A 20984-nucleotide genomic window follows, 5' to 3' on the forward strand; every position below is an offset into this window, starting at 1 on the left:
CCTTCACTCTTGCTGCTATCCTTTTGCCACAAATAACTCCTGACACTTGTCTCCAGCAACTCTACCCTGGCCCCCTCTCTTTTCCACCTCTTGTGTCCTGTCAATTGCTTTGGAAATATTACTGATTAACTGAGGAAAAATAAAGTTATTTTGCTTGTTTAAAAATGAGGCAAAAACAAGTTGTGACAAAAATAAATAAATAAAATCTAGATAGTGATTCCTGGACTCCAGTTCAGAAAGGTCTACAGAATCAGAATCAGAATCAGAATGGGGTTTATTGCCAAATGTTGAGCAGGTTTACAACATTAGGAAATTGCTGCGGTGCTTCAGTGCAAACATGCTGTCATAAATAGCACTTAAATAGACATGGAAAAAAATAAAAGTAGGGATAAGAATTAAAAGTGCTACGTGGAAAGATATGTGCATGAGATATACATGAGATATATACATGAGAATAAGAATTAAGAGTGCTACGTTGAAAGATATATACATGAGTGCAGGTGGTGATCAGTGCCAAACATAGAATGATGCAGTGACACAGCGTAGGGTCATGTGTTAGTACAGAGGGTTTCTCCACACGAAAACTCTACAATTCATCCAGAAATCTCGTGCAGAGGTGAGTCGAGGTCATTAAATCAAAAGCACATGAACATTTAGGTAATTGCCATTAGCTTAGTGACCAGGTGTAGAATGAAGGTCTTCCTCAATCTTTACGAGTAAGCAGCAAATCATATGATTGGAATTTTATAGATTGTATTCATATTGGCCAGATGTGTATAATTATCAACCAGGGAGTCATCAGGCAGCCCTTCTTATACAAAAGATGCATGACACCTTGATAAAAGGTGAGTCTAGAAGCCTTTTTGCAGACTTTGTTATGTGTGGAAGTGAGCGGGTTAATTACACAGTGCAATTGTGGCAAGAGGTAGAGGCGTTACTGAGCTCAGGTGGAATAAAAGTAAACTTCTTTCTAGTGTCCAAAACAGCACTGTCTGTTCCTACGATCAGCATCACAACCTTTACTTTGTAAAACAAATGGCTGCTGATAGGAGCAGCTTTTTCCCCTCATGTTGGAGTTTGTTAAAGATGTGATTTGACCTTTACGTTTTCCAGGTGAAAAATCTACAGAAAGTCAGGAGCTGTTTCTCACTACCCAAGAACACAAGTTAGTACTTGTTCTTGCTTGTGTGGACTTCCTGAGAACAGAGAATCCAGCACAATCATTCTACAAATGGAGGCAGTGCAGTTGATAAAATCACATCTCAGCTCAAGTGTGTTTTTACTGTCATTCCCTCCCAATTTCATTGATTAATATTTACAACAGAAATTACTCAATTTCCTTAGAATTAAAGTAGATTATTTGTGTTTTTAAGCATTTTGACAAAATGTTTGGCTATAACAGGATCATTGATGTAAAATTGATTAAAAAAGATGCAGTAAAAACTGGACTGATTTATTCATTACATGCATACACGCGCCATATAAACTACATTATCTAGAGATGCTGATTACTACTATATAAATCCTTTTTTTTAGATGTACAGAACATCTGCTCGCCTTTCGTGTTCATGGCCGTGGTCTTCTAACATTCAGAGATTTACTGATCTGCTTCATAGTGTCTAAGCTGACAAATGAGTATTAGGGCCATATTAAGAAAAAAAATGTATTGATCATTTTGAGAGTAAAGTTAAAATACTATTTTAAGAAAAAAGTTTAAATGTGGAGGTTACCATTGTTTCAAGGCAGTCTTTCTTGGAACAACCATATACCCCCTTTAAAATGCCTTGTGTAGATAAGTTAGTAAAATCGTACTTTTCGTTGCAAGAAAGGAAATTATTTCCTTTTTTAGCAAACACAGTGTGGTGATAAGTATAAGGATGTTGAAAGGATGGTGCAGAAAGCTGCGTCAGGTCAGAAGCAAAAAGCACAAAAATGTAAGAGTTGGCCTGATTTGTATAAAATGAAGTTGCTGGCAGTGGACAGATGCAGGGATACCGATGGTTACACTTTTTAAATGAAAAGGATGTATGTTTTATCACAAGACAGTAAGATGGCTGATCAATTTCTTCCACTAACTCATCTACATAAGGCATTTTCTAGAGCAGCCTACACATAACGTCCATATTTTGACTTTTTTCTTGAAACCGAATGTTAACTTCGAATTATTCCTTCTACGCTTGACAATATCCTTAGTCGAAGTCAGCAGCAAGTCACCCGCACTATACACAGTGTAGGTAGAGCACTGTTTTCCCGTCCTGAGTCGCCTGACAGTATGCCAGAATTTCTTTGAGGCAGTCCAAAAGTCTTTTTCCGTGGGCTCTCCAAAAGAATAAAATTGCAGAAACAAGCAGCAGAAATAAGCTTTCTCCAAAGGGTGTCTGACCTCTCCCTTAAGAAATAGGGTGAGGAGTTTGGTCATCCGGGAGGGGCTCAGAGTAGAGCCACTACTCCTTCACATTGAAAGGAGCTGAATGAGGTGGGTCGGGGATCTGACAAGGATGCCTCCGGGCACAGTCATTACATCACTGAAACACAAACTTCATCTCTCTTAATAAAAACATTAGACATGCACAGTTCAGTCTGCATATTGAACAGAAACAAACATGTCAGATGTTAGAACTGTCTTGTTAATACCATAATATTTCAAACCTTACAGTTTCAGCCGTCATCTGTCATTGCCGCTTTTGATTTTGGATGAAATGCATTCTGAAAAACTTGGCTGCACCAAGCACACAAAGGTCACCCCCAGTGCATGCTCAGCAAAGTGAGAACATCTGGATGTTTTAAGCCTGCATGACTTGAATTGAATTGGAGTAGTACTTGGGCTGCAACTGATGACATTTCACAAGTCCACAAGAATACAGGTATACACAAGTATGTATATTGAGAAACAACCAAGATCTTGAAGGATTGCACAGGAGCGCGCCTCAGGTAGGTGAAAATCTCTCTCGCCCCTCTGTCCGACTTAAGTGGATAAGGACAGACACACATACATTTTAAAGAAATTTAATGGCAGCTGGAGCTGCGTGATCATTTCCTGTAAAAAGTGCAATTAACTTTACTGTAAACACTTTTTACATCCTCGTAATTTGATTTACAATAAAATTGCTGTAACTGGATTTTACTGCAGTTTGCTATAATTTTTATTTACAGTAAAGCTACAGTAAATTTTATTAACAGTAAATTTACTGTAAATTTAATTGGTAATTATAGCAACCACTGTGAATTTAAATTAGCTTTGCTGTAAATTCAACAGCAAATTCCTGGCAGCAGGACGTTATTTTAGAATTTACAATAACCAATTTGCTATATTGTCTATATTTTACAGTTACTGTATTTTTTTTTTAAACCATCTGTATTTAGATCATTTGTAGCGTATCTTTATTTAAAGTAGGTCTTTATTTACTGTATCTTTATTGATAAAATTCTTAGTGTTCTCCAGTTTAATTTATACTATTGCAGGACTAAGATAGTAAAGCACTATAAACTACATCTGACTCCTGTTCCTTCAAAAGGCAGTTGATCATGAATATTTCTCCTTAAAACATGCTTTTTAATTGTTGAAAGTACAGTTTACAAATGTGTAAGAAAAAACTGACGTGTTTATAGTAGAAACTGAAAACACTGTCGTTTAATTGTTTGTTGCTTAATTACTTTGGAATTTAGAATTGGCTTCAAACGCCATTCAGAGGCACTTTGTATATAACTTAAAATATGTAATATTCAATACTGAACTTTGATACAGTACTGTATATTTTATTTAATTCTTTGCATTTTTTTTGAAGAAAAGTTTATTTCAATGTTTTTACATTTCAGAGAACATAATATTAGATTTCAATGATTAGTTTTAGTTGGATAACCTTATCAATTTCCTGCTTTAATTCTAATGCCACACCCATATAATTTTTTTTAATTGATATACAAACAAACATAATCATAGTGGTTCTTACACCTATGATGCCTTTGAATATCTTTCTTTTGTTCAAAGCTGTTATTTCTAAAGAATGACTGGACTTTGTTGCTCTGAAATAACCTTGCCAATATTGACAAATTAAAATGTCAGTCTTGAATTTGCTACCTGAGTGTTAGTAAGTGCTAAAGAAACTTTATAAATGTTTTGCGGCACAAGATTAATTGTCTGTTTCCTCACTCCCTCTCTGTTTGTCCAACTTTAAGTCAGAGGACCTCGGAGCTTGTGCCCAATTTGAAGCCAGTCGAAATGCAAGGAATATGATGCCTAGCGCCAGCTGTGGCATTTTCCCAGAGTTCACCCTGAGGAAGCCGTCCTCGGAGACCGACATTGAGAACTGGGCATCCAAGCACTTCAATAAACACACACAGGTATTCACAAAAATATAAAACACAAGCCTGTTTCCTTTTAGTGATTCTGAACCTGATATCTCTACTGTATAAAAACGCTTTATGTATCCTATACTTTATTCTAATGGTCTGTTTTCAAGATCTCTAAAGGAAGTTTCATGCTTTTTAATTAATTAATTTCTATGCATGTGAAACAAATAAATTAACAGTCAATTAACATTATAGTAAGACTGTAATAACAGCATTGCATTAATAACACTGTTGATTTAAATGATTCTGTTGATGGTGTCACATACTGACAGTAAAAAGGTTTTATTATAATAAATAGACAGTAATTATCTACCCAAAGCGTAGACACACCTTTGGATCTTCAGGTTGGGGGTGTCTGTATTCAGAAAGGGTCTCTAGGCTACACCCCCTATGCTAATAAATCATACTTCACATACAAACGAAGACATACCGACTCGGACTTGCCTGGTTTCAAAAGGTTAGGTCAGGTGTTGACGAACCAGGACACACTAATGAGAAGTGTGCTGCTGGAACATGAAGGCACAAGTGGGCAAGAGATAAACACAAGACATTGTTGGAATGCTACTACACAAGTAACCCCAGCAGAAGGGGTTACTTGAAGAGGATGTGCAACCTATGGATTTTTTGATACCCGAGCAAGGCACAGAAAGGAATTGGGAGGAATACCAAAGGAGTGAAGGAGTACTGGTAAACAGAGCAGTGGCCTGAGACTGCAAGGCTAGGCTGACCCTCAGAGCCTTCATCAGGAACTTGTGACATACAACACTAGAAGCCATCTTCAAGCCCATAGCACGAGTTGCCATCAAATGCTGGATCTACCAAGGAAATGCACTGTCCCCACTCCTATTCTGTATAAGCCTGAGCCCTCTCAGTGAGATCATTGACAAGACTGGCTACGGACTTGTTCACTGGTTTTATTACTACGGAACGGAGCAATCTCCTGCAGAGGATCAGGCAAGTTCTAAGAAGTCAGCTGAACAGTAAGAACAAGATCCTATCTGTAGGTAAGAACGCCTATGCCCAGGCAGCAGAAACCCAAGAAAGAAGAGGAGGAACCAACATGAAAAGATAGACCCCTGCATGGTATGTACCACCAGCAGATAGAGGAAGTAGCTGACATCCAGAAATCCTACCAGTGGTTGCAAAAAGCTGGACTGAAAGACAGCACAGAGGCACTAATCATGGCAGCACAGGAACAAGCTCTGAGCACAAGATCCATAGAGGCTATCACACAAGTGCAGGCTGTGTAAAGATGCCCCTGAGACAATCCAGCACTTAACAGCAGGATGCAAGATGCTAGCAGGGCATACATGGAACGCCATGACCAAGTGGCCGGCATAGTGTACTGAAACATCTGTGCCGAGTATGGCCTGGAAGTCCCGAGGTCAAAATTGGAGGTGGTGGAGAATGACCGAGCTAAGATCCTGTGGGACTTCCAGATACAGACAAAATGGTGGTGGCTCACCAGCCAGACATAGTGGTGGATTAACAAGCAGAAGAAGACGACCGTAGTGATAGATGTAGCGATACTGAATGACAGCAACATCAGGAAGAAAGAACGCAAAAAGCTTGAGAAGTACCAAGGGCTCAGAGAAGAACTGGAGAAGATGTGGAGGGTGGAGGTAACAGTGGTACCTGTACCTACAAGTGGTAATTGGAGCGCTAGGTGCGGTGACTCCCAAGCTAGGCGAGTGGCTCCAGCAGATCCCAGGAACAACATCAGAGATCCTTGTCCAGAAGAGCGCAGTCCTAGGAACAGCAAAGGACCTTTGTTGTCTTGATGTCAGCAGCTTGTGTCTCCTCCTTTGACCAGCTTGTTATCCCACTTTGTTACTATCAACTGCACTTCTCCAGTCTGAATGACATTCCAATGTCACTGCTGCAGATCCCAGTGGTGTGGGTCAGTGAATCGATGTCTCAATAACTCCTGGCATTTAGCTTGATGTTGTTGGTATTAGAAGCCAGTCTTGTTTAATCGTCTCACTGAAGGGGTTCAGGCCTATGCAGAACAGCAGTGGGTACAGGGCAGATCCTCAGTATATCCTGCATTTGATGGTGACTTGTGTATTTGGGTTGAATTTGACCTCAAGTGTTTTTTGCCACATCCCCATCGAATTCCTGATGAAGGCTCTTGAGGTCATGTTGATGTCGAAGGCATTCCAGCATCCATGTGTAAGCCACTGAGTTATATGTTTTTGGGCGGTCCACTGGTTGGTCAGTCTGGTCTTACAGTCTTGAGTGACAACTCAAGACTACCAGGGGCTGGGACCCTCTGGTGTTTCTGCCGGTTCCTTCCTGAGCCCCGCTTTTGCTAAATTCTTATACCTAATAATGAATGCAATCTGTAAGTTGCTACAGTGGACAATGAAACAGACAGTAACAACAATCCCCCTGCAGTTTCTCCAGAAACGGTCATTTTGATTTCAATCTGTTTCTGTTTTAACCATCTGTTCCCCCGATGGTTAAAGCTTGCTTCCAGGTTGTTAATTAGAAGGTCTAACCCAGATGGATTTAATGTGTTTGTGAATGGTAGCAATATCTTGATGAAACGCCTGTAGTCATGTAAAGTACATGCTAATTTCTCCAAGGTCAACCTTTCTTGCTATATTCAGTAGAGGCATATTCAGCTTTGCACTGTCAGTAGTTTATACACTTAGTGAAAGAGTGATGACCTCATATCATATCCAAACTGATAATCTTTACCTTTCACTTAACTTAAAAAATATCTCAAAGCCTTTTAGGGCTATGAATATGTAATATTTTCAACAGAAAAGGGAAAATGTACAACTATAATTAAATTAAATAAAAATTTAATTTATACAATGTCAGTTCATAGCAACGGGTTCTTCAATGGCTATATACTGTAAAAAAAAGACCTTAATGAATTTAAGATGATCCCCATTAACAAGTATTTGGTGACAGTAGTGCAGAAGAAATCCTTTTAACAAGAAGAGACTTCAGGAAGATGCTCAGGGAATGGCAGCCATAATTCTCTGCTGAGACAAGGTTAATTAAATGTCAGTTACTCTCTTAGCATCTGTTTCTGTGTCACTTAAACAACTTTATATTTCTCTCAATCCCTGATTTCTTTCCTCAGGGTCTTTTTAGAAGAAAGGTCTCTATTGCCAACATGTTGGCCTGGAGCAGTGAGCCTATCAAGAAGCCCATGATTGTGACTTCAGACCGCAGCGTGAAAAAGGAGGCAGTCGAGATCTTTAAACTCATCCAGACCTACATGGGAGACCGTCGCTCCAAGGCCGACCCCCTTTCTGTGGCTCTGGAGGTGAGTTTTTCCTAACTTTCTCATTATGTCCTTATAAATAATTTTATTTCAGCACCTTCACTAGAAAACTGACACTGAGTCCAGAAGTTTGGTACAGTGTGTACACAGCCACTGTGCTGTTTAAAAAATGAGTAAACTGGCCAAATATAGGCCACAAGAAGAACTGGAAGGCCAACAACCCTATTTACACTAAAGAAGGATAATATGAAAAAAATATCCAGTGACCTGAAACATTCAGACTTTTAATGGAATAAAGGATCATTTTTATTTCTAATCATCATCAGAATCATAGAATAGAACAAGTCAGCCAAAGAAAGAATAGCTGTGGGAAGTTTTACACGAAAACCGAGAACTTGTCTTGAAGACTGCTTAAAGAAATTACAAGAAAGCTTCCTCAAGACAGTTCAGGCTGTACTGAACAATAAAGGCGGTCATGCCAAATATTGACTTTCAAGCTCATTTCAAGTTTAGAAACTCTGTTCGTACCCTTTACCTTATACTGTATTATATGTTTTATAGAGTTCAATAGAGCACTGTTCCATTTCCCATTTTCCTACCAACATAAAAAGAAATGAGGGGTGGATCGTGACTTTTGCACAGTATTTTAGCAAATGTTTAAAGTGAGACATTTTACTATTTCATTAAAATATTAGCTAATTTGGTTAATTGTCAACAGGTCAGTAACACGACTTGGTTTATAAAGACTATAAAAAGAGGCACAATAATGTTCCTTAATGTAAAATTGAGTTAAAAAAAAACTTGAATATTTCGTTATCTACAGAACAAAATATCATCAAAAGATTCAGAAAATATGAAGTCGAAAAACCAGTATTGGGTCCCTGTGTTATTTAGGCCCTGTGGTGGCACTATATTGAAAACAGTCATTATTCTCTCATGGAAATGACTGCAGGCTCGGAAACACTTTGAGAAATCTTTGTCTGTGAACATTCCTGTGATATTCACAAATGCAGGTTAAAGGTTTATTATGCAAAGATGTGATGCGATGTTCTCTGGGCTAAGGGTCCTTTTAAAATGGACTGGGCTAAGTAGAAGACTGTTCTGTGGTCAGACGAATCAACCTTTGAAATTCTTAAAAACAAAGATACCGCATCCTCTGCATTAAATAGGAGAGAGACCATCTGGCCTGTTATTAACATTCAGTTCAAAATCCTGCACCCTGCCTATGGAACACTCACATCCAGACAACATATTTGCCAAGAAAAGCCTTGTATATTTCAGCAAGACAATGATAAACTGCATACTGGATTTGTTTCACTAACTGAAAACATCTGGCGCAACAAAGTTTTAAACATGGCTCTGTACCAACTTTTTTGAGACATGTTGCTGCCACCTAATACAAAATGACCTTATTTTTTCTTACAATGGTGCATCTTCTGATTTCCGATACTTGATATGTCTTTGTTCTATTGTGCATAAAATATTTATGACAGCTGCAAATCATTGCATTGTGTTTTCATATACATTTTACGCACCATTCCAATTTTTGCAGAATTGAGGTAAATCAGTTGGACAGAAAAGTTCAAATGACCTCAAATTTTTTAATGTTACATGGTCCTCTGCCTGTCTGTCAGGTTGTGGTGCGTGGGTGGAGTAATCAGGGTTTGCGTGATGAGCTCTACATCCAGCTGTGTCGTCAAACTACAGAGAACTTCCGCTACGACAGCCTAGAGCGAGGCTGGGAATTGATGGCCATCTGTCTAGCTTTCTTTCCCCCAACACCCCGTTTCCACACTTACCTGGAGGGCTATATTTATCGACACATGGACCCTCTGAATGACACCAAAGGTGAGGGTCCAACACACATCTCTGCTATTTAGTACCAGTGACACATGATCTGTCTGGAACCAAGTCACTTGGATGGTATTTTACTGAGGTGGCTTTTGATGGAAAGACTTGGATAAATTACACTCTTTACTCGTATTTAGCCAAATGCTTAAAGATTGACGGGACAGCACTTCATGGTGCAAATGGATATTGACAAAGCATTTTGTAAAAGTAACACAGGAATTTTTCATTGAAAAGAAATTGACACAGCATTCGTCTTTCCTTGTCTTTTTGATTTTTACAAACTTCTCTTATTCCGTACATTTTTCATTTATATCCCCTCAACATACAGGCACAAGACACAAACACATATATTCACACATGCACAAACATTTTTTTTTCTACTCTACTTTATAAATTTGCAATCTCTCATAATGACATTGCCAAGTTTTGTAACTTAGAATATCTGTGGTGTTGGAACACAGGCAGAGACTCAAAGCATCTGCCACATAAATAAACTTAAAGCTTACATTGTTTACATTTATTGTAAACTGACTCTCAGATATAAAAAAAAAAAACCTTTAACCACATCTTCTCTGCTCATTTTAATTCTAGACAAAGAGGGATAGTTATTTCGCTACACAAATCAATTGCTTTTACTCATACTCTTATGCCTTTTCGTTGCGTCGTCCTGCAAAGCACTGATCACTTCCACTTGTTAAGAACTGGCACTGGCCTCAACCTCAGTCTGGACTTTAGATTGGAATGAAAGTCTCCCACCTGAGATTGTAAGACCATCGGGTGTTTCGTGGGTTGTTGTCAGGAACAGCAAGCGAGAAGATAAAATAAAAGTGGGGATGCAGAGCTGGCTGTCGCATCCAGCTGCAAAAACAACCAATGCATCTCTCAAAAACACAATGGAGGAGCTATAATCAGAGATTTAATACAACTGCTTTGTCCAGGAGTGTTGTCCGCTGATTGTAACTGAATCCAGTGCCTCAGTGGAGTTACCGGGCCGGAATCTACACCCCCAGGACTGGAGTGAATCTGGTAAGGGAAGGGGCGGAGCGTTCTGTCCTTATGTACTTCATAACTGATGCCAACAGTAGAATTATAGACAGTCACTCCTAACCGTACTTAGAGGCCATGTCCAGTCAGTGCAGACGCTTCTATCTACCTCGCAAGCTAATGGTGTCACGATCACTGGCGTGTGTTTTAAGGGAGGACCAGATGCAGACAGCGCAGGCAGAACTCAATTTAACAAAAGGGAGCTGGTTTATGGGGCAGATGGAAAAACATTAAAAAAGGCAATGTTGTTGCAGGGGACGTTAATAAGACATATTTAAAATCAGTACTCCCCAAATTCCACCAACATGTTAAGTGTACATGAGCAGAGGGGACAGGACAGTGGACCATGTGTAGAATAACATCAAGTGGGCCTAAAATCCGACACCCCTCCTCCACCTAGGACAATCTGACCATCTCTCTTCCCTGTCTCCACCTCCCTTAGGAAACAAACCTCTCCAAGCACCCAGGTCACTGAACCACCTAGGTTTTTCCTAACCAAAAATCTTGGATCACGAGTGAAGTACATGCTCTGATCTCGTAACTCAGCCTTCATGCTGAGGGACCGTTCTCTGTACATCACTGCCAGGGACAACCTGAGGAGGAGGAGCATCAAACGGGCCAAAGAAGGCCTGCAGGAGGAGTATAGAGGGCTTCCTCACTGACAACAACTCCCGCCAGGTGTGAAGAGGCATTCAAGCCCTCACCAGTGTTTGAGGCGGATAGTCTCTCAGCACATGCTGCCTACTGCCCTATCTCGATCTCTACCAGTTTGTTTACAGACCAAATCAGTCTACGGAGGATGACAGGAAGAATTAAGTGAGGATGCTCTTCATGGACTACAGCTCGGCATTCAACACCATCATCCCAGACATCCTTACCAACAAACTGGACCACCTCAACATCCCCCCTGCCACCTGCTCCTGGATCACAGGATTTCCTAACCAACTGGAGTTGAGACAGCGTACAGGGCGGAGCGAGAGAATTTGTCCCACTGGTGCTCAGAAAACAACCTGAAGCTCAATGTCTTTAAAACAAAAGAACTCATAATGGACTTCAGGAGGCAGTGACAGGTCCACTCCCCTGTCATTGTAAATGGAGAACAGGTGGAATCTGTCTCCACCTTCAGGTGTTATTTATTCCTGCTTTTATATTTTATTCTAGCACACTTGGTGTGAAGCACTCACAATTTCTTGTACATGTACAATGACAATAAATGACTATTCTATTCTATTCTATTGTTATTGGAGGAGATTCTATCACCAGACAGTTCCAACAGACATCTACATAACTCACAATCCAAAGAAATAATTAAATTCTATAGAATCATTTTATTTTTGGTGAAGATATTTGACTAAAACAAGTACCAAGTGGTGATTTAATACCTTTCTGCTGACTTTGACATATACATTAAAAAGGAGTCATCCACGTCATCTACAAAAAGCAGAGATGAGATTCTGTGGCCGCTACTTGGTTATACCTAGAAATACTGTCCATAAATGTTGTGAACAAAAGTGACAAAGAGCAGTCTCCCACTGTAAATTAGTCTAACAGATTGCTGGCAATAAGGGATCAAGCTTTCGCTGCGGTTGTACATGGACATGGAATGGCTCATAAGAACAGGCCAGACACCCCATACTCCTACAGCGCCCTCCACAAGCATACAAAGCACACGTAGATTGGTTGGACAAACTTCCACATATATTCACGCTGAAACATCCTTGAGAGGATAAAGAGCTGGCCCATGGTTCCACTACTAGGATGGAAACTGCATTGTTGTCCTGGATCTGGGGTTGTTCTAACAGACATATTGTCCTTTCCAATACCCTGGCCTAGTTGAAGCACATCCTCCAATCCGCTTTCTTAAAGATGGCATTCACCATCCCAGTCTGAAAATCCTGAGACACCACTCCAGATCTCCACACAATGTTACAGAGGAGTGTCAAACATGACATTCCTACAACATCCAGAGCCTTCGGGAGTCAAGCCTTTCTCAAGGAGGCTTGTTCCAAGACATTCAATGAGGTGAGCCTGACTACATCTACCCGGTATCTCTCAACCTCATGCACTAGCTCAGGGTCCATCCCCACCAGAGAGGTGGCGTTCCATGTCTCGATTACCAGCCTCAATAGGAGGGGATTGGTCCGCCAAGGCCTCCACTCTTGGCTGCCGCTATGATGCCCCCTGTGAGTGACAGGCCTACGGGATGTTGGGCCCATGTCGTCTCTTTGGGATGCGTCCAGCTGGGTCCCATGAACAGTATAGAGTAACTTGGGCCAACTGTTTTTGATTTAGAGTTACAGAAATAAAATTGAGTTGAATTAAGTAGTCATTGTGTTTTTACATGTCTATATCCACAAATGGTTTCCATAATGTTTACCAAATATCCAAGGAAATACAGTGTACAAGCCTAAAACTGAATATGTAAAATTCTATGTAGTATGAAAGTAAATCATTTGGTATAACCACTTTTATTCTGCAACACAACATGAACTCATTTGGTCAAGCATTCTTCTAATCTCTATTAGTAGTCCTCATAAATTGTTCTGCACGATTCTTTAAGGATATTCTAAAGTTCCTCTTTGGATGTAGACTGCCTTTTGTTTTGTTCTCCGTCCAGATGATTCAACAGTGCTTCAATAATGTTGTCCAAGCTCTGGTTGCAACTTTTGTCAAAGAGCTAGTGAGATCTAGCCTCTGCATGAGTTCAGCACTATTGTGAGGGATATACCATAATGTCCCATCATCAAGTGCCAATTTGTCTACAGCCACTTGCTATGCAAACCCTTTGAATCCTTTTATCTCCAAGTCCGTGTGCTATGGTCGGAATAAAGGATCTTTCTTAACCTTCCTCTTTTGTCTGATCATTTCCTAAAAATGTTTAAATGTACAATAATGAATTACACAGAGGTGGTGTGGGAGCCAAGTTAATATAGTACATATATTTCAGTATTTATATTTACTGTCAAACTTATTTTGTGTAATTAGTTATTTAATAAGTAAATTCATGGGTAATGAAAGTTATTTTATTGCATTCGTGTTGGCTTGGTTAAGTAAAACTGTGAATACCTTTGGTTTAAAAGTCCCGTGGAAATTTTTTCCTCTTCAGATGAACGTAGACGAGTGAAGCAATAGCTTTACATTTTCACTACATGCGACTCTGGATACCTTTGGAAAAATATTCATAACCATCTCACAGACAAACATTATGTACTTTCAATTTGTTAATATGTTTTACTCTTTTTTTAAACTCAGTGGTTCCAGTGCCTTTGGTACATTTACCCCTAACAGTGACTCAATCTCTGACTCGATTTCTAGAAGGGGAATGTGTCTTAAATGAAGCCAAATATCCTTCTGATGTGGAATGTTTTCCTTATTTACAGGCATGGTTCCAGGTTTTCTCCACTGGTGTATAATGGCTGTCACCGTGGCTCACTGGAGCATCACAGCTTTAGAAATGGCTTTATAACCTTTTCCAGACTTGTTTCTCAGGTGTTTCTTTAGATTGTGGCGTGATGTCTGGCTTTTTGAGATCTTTCAGTCTGCCGCACTTTGTCAGACAGGATCTATTTAGGTGTTTTCTTGATTTAACAGCTCTGCCAGTAATCAGGTGTGTTTAGTGAAACTGAACTCAATTACTATTTTTACACAGGACCAGTCAGGTTTGCAGAACTTTTCTCCTTTAATCAATGAAATCATCATTTAAACACTGCATTTTGTATTTACTTGGGTTATAATCTGAAACATGTAAGTGTGACAAATATGCAAAACACTAGGAAATCAGGAAGGGGGCAAACATTTTTTGGCACCATAGTAGGAATCAGTTCTTTTAACATTTACCGTTTCTCTAAGAAGTAAACTGTAGTCCTGAAGTACCTTAACGTCCTCTGATTTAACGAGCTCGGTTTCATTGACGATCCATTTCCAAAATGTTCCTGTAACAAAGCCTTAGCTTGAGTATAACTTCTTGTGCTATTTCCCTTGGGTGACCTCTTGTAAATTGCAACAAAATACAGACAGTCACTATGGCTGTCAGATTTACTTTCAGCACTATTTTTAAAGTCTCTCATAAACAACTGATGCTCCATCTCTCTTTTAGTCAGAGATTACAATTACTGTTGTTGTACTAAGTTTTTATTTCATTTTGCTTTTTCAAAACACAGTAATAGTTGCTGCCATTGCCTAAGCAATTATTGAAATTAGAAGTGGTTCTCCGAAGCAAATTATCATTGATGTACATATATTGAGCGCTGGCTTGAGCATTGAAGCCTTATTCACCAGCTCCACCTTGTCATCCACATATGGACACTTCCTACTTCAAATCTCAGATGGCAACAGCCAAAGCGCCATAATCAAATCTACAAAATGGTAATCCAACACCAGTGATTGACATCGTGAGATACAGAATCTCCACAGATTGGAAGAATGTTTGAGTTGTTGTCGTGCTAATGAATCAATTTAAGACAACTAAAACAGTCTCCTAATGTTGTTAATATGTTGTCTTTTTCTGTTGCTCAAGGTGTGGCCATTAGCAGTTATGCTAAATACTGCTACAGGAAACTGACAAAAGCTGCACTCACTGGAGCCAAGAAGGTACGGAGCGCCATCTGTCCACATGTTTTTACTTCCCCTTTTCAACCTAGTCTTTATTGACACAAATGTTCATTTCAGTGATGCAGCCTGCAAAAGAAGAACATGTAGACATGATATTTATGAGTATAAATATATTCATAAATATGTAGTATGTAGTTTAGTGTATTTAAATCTGTAAGCCTAGGAGAAACAATACCTGACTATTAATGAGGAAGAAATGGAAGGAGCAATTGGAAGAACTGTACATTTCAGCCAGTTTATTTAATAATCTAAAGCTCTTAAGAAGGTTTATTACACATTTTATACCCTTGATCGCTATAACCTAATGTCTAATAATTTTGGAAGGGCTATGTTATCAAGAAACAGATCAGTTTTGTGTTTAGATGAGCTCATCTGTGGTGAATATATATTTGTTTTCTGATGAGATGAGAATGAACTTATTTTTCCTCTCATCACAGCTTTTCCTGCCTCCCAGAGACCACATACTGATGTTCCAGGCAGGTCATTATAGTCTAAATATAAAGCCCACTCTTTTTTAAAATATTTAATAATATCTTCATTTATAAGCAATAATGTGTTAAATTTCCAGTTTTTACTTGGCTGAATGACCTACTTATGTATTAGAATTAAAGACAAGGGAGCATGATCCTTGACAGGTATAAGGTGTATTTCAGTGTCTGAAATGTCACTCAACAGTGAGCTGCTGACTAGGAAATAATCCAGACGAGAGTTAGAAAGTAAACTCATGCGAGAAGAAAGTATGTTCCCATGGTTGACGTGTAGAGATCGCCAAAATCCATAATCGCTCAAGTACTGTTTAACTATATTTGTGGATTTTTTTCACTGACATCTTAATACTTGATACTTTTGAATGTTCCTTTAGTACTCAAAATGCTCTCAGCTCTGCCTCAGCTGCCCTGCAGTAACTTATCTGTGTGTGTCTGTGTGTGCGTTTCTGTCACACTTTTTCAGGGTGTGCAGAAACCCTGCATAGAGGAAATCAAGCATGCCAGGAACGCCATCTTCAACCCTTCCATGTTTGGGTCCTCCCTTGAGGAGGTCATGGCACTCCAGAAGGAGCGATATCCAGACCGCCAATTGCCATGGGTACAGACTCGCCTCTCTGAAGAGGTTCTGTGTCTCAATGGAGACCAAACAGAAGGCATTTTCAGGTGAGTGAGGAAGGGAGCTAATGGGACCAAATAGATGATAGAAGACTGCACAGTATGAAAACAGATGTGAGGGGAAAAAAATGAAACAAAATAAAATTAATGCTTTACAGACATTAAATTCTGTGAAGCATTTAATGACTATTTAATGTGTCATTAGTTAGTGGAACCATGCAAAATCTTACTATAAATAATTTCTTGGTCACATGCTCTTAAAGTACATAAGTCTTGGTCAAAATGTGGAGCTTGTCATGTTGCATCATGTTGCAACCACGTTTGCAACCAGGTTAAGTTTTAAGGGCTGACAAACAGTCAGTTTAAAACTCAAAGGAAAGAAGTGCAAAGTTGGGCAAGTTAATGACATATAATCTTTTAATACATACATTTGGATATCAGATTTCTCTTCTAGCCACAATTATGTGTCAGTTTTCAACATATTTTTAATGCATTTCAAAAATGATGAAGAAACATTTGTGTTTTTATAAGAGTTGCTACAAGTCTTTGTGAGCAGTTATGTGGTCAGCAGGTTGTGTGTGTTGTATCTGCTTTCTGCATGTCTGAGATGAAGCTCTTGTACATCCTTGTGTTTCTGGTTCTCACACTCTTTATGCAAAACAACTATGTAGCATAAGAAGAGGGCCGGAAGTGTAAATATCCTGTGATATTTGATCTCCAGAGTACCAGGGGACATAGATGAAGTCAATGCCCTCAAGCTGCAAGTGGATCAATGGAAAATCCCTACAGGACTGGAAGACCCACACATTCCTGGTACACATACACACTGTTGAATAGTGCTACTGAACACTGTGTCTCTGCAGCCCAGATATGATCCGCCTGCAGTAGTATGAGATGTTCAAATGACTTTCATTCCTGAATAAGTGCTTTCTTAGAAGTCTCACTTGGTGTCCTCTTCTGTATCTGCAGCCTCTCTGCTGAAACTTTGGTACAGGGAGCTCGAAGAACCGCTTATCCCTCACGAGTTTTATGAGGAGTGTATCACTCACTATGACAACCCAGAAGCAGCTGTCGGTGTGGTGCTGGGCCTGCCACATATCAACAAACTGGTGCTCTGCTATCTCATTCGATTCCTACAGGTAACACAAATATGCACAGGTTAGCACAGCTTGTCTAAGGAGCTGGAAAGAAAGCGAGTGGACTTTTTAACATTTCTTGAACACATTCCACCTCTCATCGAAGAGGCTTCTTAATTTCTAAAACCAAATGGTGGAAAATCCCAGGGATTTAAACCTAGTGGGGACTGTCCCTTAACCTGACTTACTATTAATCATGCACATCTGCCAGTGTGTGAAAAAAGGTATGGGTCATTACACTGGTTTCAGGTGAAACCAGTGTGAGACTTTGCCTCACCCTGTCATGTGACCTGTTGAGATCACCTCATGCAACATGAGTTTAGGCACCTGGGAAGGGATCTCGAGACTGAATTGTAGGGGGCTGACAGCTGATGGCATAAACCACCCACTCTGTTCAAAGGTGGTCTATTTTTCTTCTATGTCAAAACATCAGTCTTCTCCATCCAAAATTTGAACCTTTGCATCATCCCAAGACTGACCTTTTTACTTAGAGCAGGTCATCTGCTAATTGTAAAGTTGGTGGTTCGATCCCAGGCTGCTCCAGTCAAAGTGCCAAATAAGATACTAACCCCAAGTTCTTCTCTGATGCATACATCAGAGTATGAATGTGTGTAAATAGTAGATAGATAGAAAACACTTAGATAGAACAAGCATAGCAAAAAGTGCTTGTATGAATGGGTGAATGAGGCAAGTTGTGTAACAACCAGTCCGTTTACCGTTTACCATTTTCCAGATGTACAGCTGAAGTGGGATTTATAGTCCTGTCCGTCCCGTACACGTTTCGTTCTGGCAGATAGAAGAGAAAGGTGTTTTAAAAGGGTTACAAATATGTACAGTATGGTCCACAAACATAAATGAAGATTTATGAACGCGTGCAGTGATTTGTGTTTAACTTTTGAAGACTCACAAGCATGTGCTTCAATTCAGACTCAAATACAAAGCAATTTGACCACATATGAAACCATTTTAAAAATATGTATGCCCAAACCTGAATAAATACTGGTCATTTATACACAACTTGCCTCAAAAGGGTTGCAAATGTGTACGATATGATCCACAAGCGTAAACTAAGATTTACAAATGGTTATCTGCACAGACATTTGTGCGCACAGAAAGGTTTTTGGATGGTAAAATTATCAGATTTGTAAAGCTGAGCTTGATAAGTTGTGCTTGACGTACCTGGCTGTCTTTGGTTGTGAAGTCTTTCCGTTTTAGTCTGGGCATTAATTGAAAGTAGTAAGTTTTGGTTTGGAGTGTTGGAATTTCTGGAGTTGTCTTTCTTTCTCTTTCGTGTGTTGTGCCAACTATACCTTGTCCACAAACCTCTTATGAAATGGGAGAAGGTAGAAGTTTTGTGAGTTCCTGCAGGGTCAGGTTGATCTCACTTTGGAGTGCTCTTCATACTTACTTACTTTGCTCTCTATAAGATCTGCCTCAGCTCTTGTCCCTTGACTGTAGACTCAAGGTGCAATCTCTTGGGAAGCAGTCCGGATTGCATCTCAAGTTAAAGCATGGGTGGTTTCTGTAGTCCGTATATTTGAACCCTAACTAGGATTTAAATACCTGGGACTTTATAACTGAAGCGTGAGAGGTGAAACGTCTTCAAGTAATTTAAAGAAGTTGCTTTCTTTCCAAGCTCCTTAGACTCCTTAGACTACTATGACCTGAATAGAGACATGTTAGCACTACTTATACTTCAACCCCACATCCACAAAGGTTTGGATGCTGTGTGAAATAAATAAAAACAGAATGCAATGATTTGCAAATTTTATAAACCCATATTTTATTCACAATAGAACATATAAAATATATCAAATGTTCAAACTTAGACACGTTTTTCACTTTTAATAAAGATATTAGCTAATTGTGAATGTAATGGCAGCAACACACCTCAAGAAGGTTGGCACAGGGGTATGTTATACTAGAAAGGATGAACATTTGCAAGTAATCAAGTTAATCATCAGTATTATGACTGGGTATAAAAAGTACCTTAGAGAGAGAGTGTTTCTTAGAAGTAAAGATGGGAGAACTACTGCCTCTGTTGTTGGATCAGCCTTTATTTGTCCTTTCTTCACAATGAAACCAAGCAATGACAAAAGTTCTGCGTGGAACTCGCACTTCTCACCTTTAACGTAGAACTTGTTCCCAAGAAGTTGTTGAAGCACTTGTCAGACAAGGCTTTCATGTTCCTGGACTGACTCTGAGAAGATCAAGATGTCACTGAGATAGGTGAAGGTGAAGTAGTTAAGGAAATCTCACAGAATGCTGTTAACAAGAGCCCCTAAACACAGAAGGGACGCTGCATTACCAGATACTTTTGGAGAAGATTGTTCTCCAAAACCATCAAGCCAACCATCTGGTTCAGAAGACGACAAATGAAACTGGTATTTGTTTTTAAATTGTGATTTTTCTCAGACCAGTGAAATAAATACAGGGATGGAGAGTTTTGTATTTCTTTTCAACCAAAAAGAAACACCAAATGGTGAAGAAGAGGGACGGATGATTCCAGGTGCGAGAGAGTCAGAGATATAAAATTTTAAACATTAAATAAAAAAATATTCATAACCATCTTACTGATGTAACATTATGTCCAGCTACTTTCGGTACCATTGATATGTATTTAGACTCTTTCTCCTCTTGATCTTTCTGAATTAACTTCAGTCATTACTTCCTCCTAACCATCAATGAGTCTTTTAGACCTCATTCCCACAAGACTGCTCAAAGAAGTCCTACCATTAATTATTGTTTCAGTCTTAAATATGATCATATACACTACTGGTAAAAGGTTTCCAGGTTTCTAGGTTTTAATTAAAAAATTATGGAGTTTAATGTCTCATTGCACTCTGAAATGAAAGCATCGTACAAATAAGCAGTTGGAGTTAAAAAAGAAATCAATTTATAAACCAAAATGTTTTTTAAACTTCTGACTCATCAAAGTTTCCACCTTTGGCAGATGTAACAGCTAAAAACACCCGTGGCGTTCTGTCTACAATAGAAATCAAATATTCTTCGGAAGCTTCTTCCCTATCTGTTGTAGAAGTTCCCATAAATGTTGGCAGTTGTAGCGTGCTTTGCTTTCACTCTTCTGTCCAGTTCATCCCAAATCATCTTGATGGGGTTTAAGTCTGGAGGCTGTGCTGGCTGCTCCATGTTTTCAAGCTTACCATCTTGTTCTTTTTTGCTGAGGTAGTTCTGGACTTATGTTCTGGGTTGTCTAAGGAGCTTGGAAAGAAAAGCGTCTGAACTTCTTTAAGTTTCTTGAAGACGTTTCACCTCTCTCATCCGAGAAACTTCTTCACTTCTAACATCTGTGACCTGGAAGTCCCAAGGTCAAAATGGGACACGCCCTCCTTCACAACATCTGTCATCCTACCACCTACCATCCCCACCGTACATGCCCCTCCCTAGTCCTGGTTATGAATAAATAAAGCACCGTGAGGCAACTGTTGTTGTGATTTGCTGCCAAATAAATAAAGTTGAATTGAACTGAACGTGACTGGATATTAAAACAGCATCTGAGAGCGGGTGAGTTATAAAGAAGAATGTATGTAGAGCAGATAAAAGACTGATAATGTTAATGATTCTTAGTGTAAACCTGCAAAGAACTTTGCTATTTCATCATCTACTTTTGAGTATTTGTGTTGCAAC

The 20984-nt window shown here is 39.4% G+C and overlaps 1 protein-coding gene across 2 annotated transcripts in view; it reads left to right on the forward strand.

The window, feature by feature from the left end:
• The window catches only part of arhgap39 (Rho GTPase activating protein 39), a 74253-nt gene that overhangs the window by 42076 nt on the left and 11193 nt on the right, over positions 1-20984 (forward strand). The window contains exons 4-11 of one of the 2 annotated variants that reach the window (XM_086270226.1): positions 4177-4341; positions 7448-7633; positions 9226-9439; positions 15003-15076; positions 15535-15573; positions 16049-16248; positions 16922-17013; positions 17170-17339. In XM_086270226.1, coding sequence (XP_086126352.1) covers positions 4177-4341; positions 7448-7633; positions 9226-9439; positions 15003-15076; positions 15535-15573; positions 16049-16248; positions 16922-17013; positions 17170-17339 — 1140 coding nt within the window. The remainder of the gene's footprint in view (positions 1-4176; positions 4342-7447; positions 7634-9225; positions 9440-15002; positions 15077-15534; positions 15574-16048; positions 16249-16921; positions 17014-17169; positions 17340-20984) is intronic. The other variant, XM_086270225.1, reaches the window with a different exon arrangement.

Source organism: Aulonocara sp. 'chitande type north' Nkhata Bay, linkage group LG17 (genome assembly GCF_057382095.1).
Source record: "Aulonocara sp. 'chitande type north' Nkhata Bay isolate Kocher_YH1m ecotype deep benthic linkage group LG17, A_spYH_male_GT1.1, whole genome shotgun sequence".
NCBI lineage: Eukaryota > Metazoa > Chordata > Actinopteri > Cichliformes > Cichlidae > Aulonocara > Aulonocara sp. 'chitande type north' Nkhata Bay.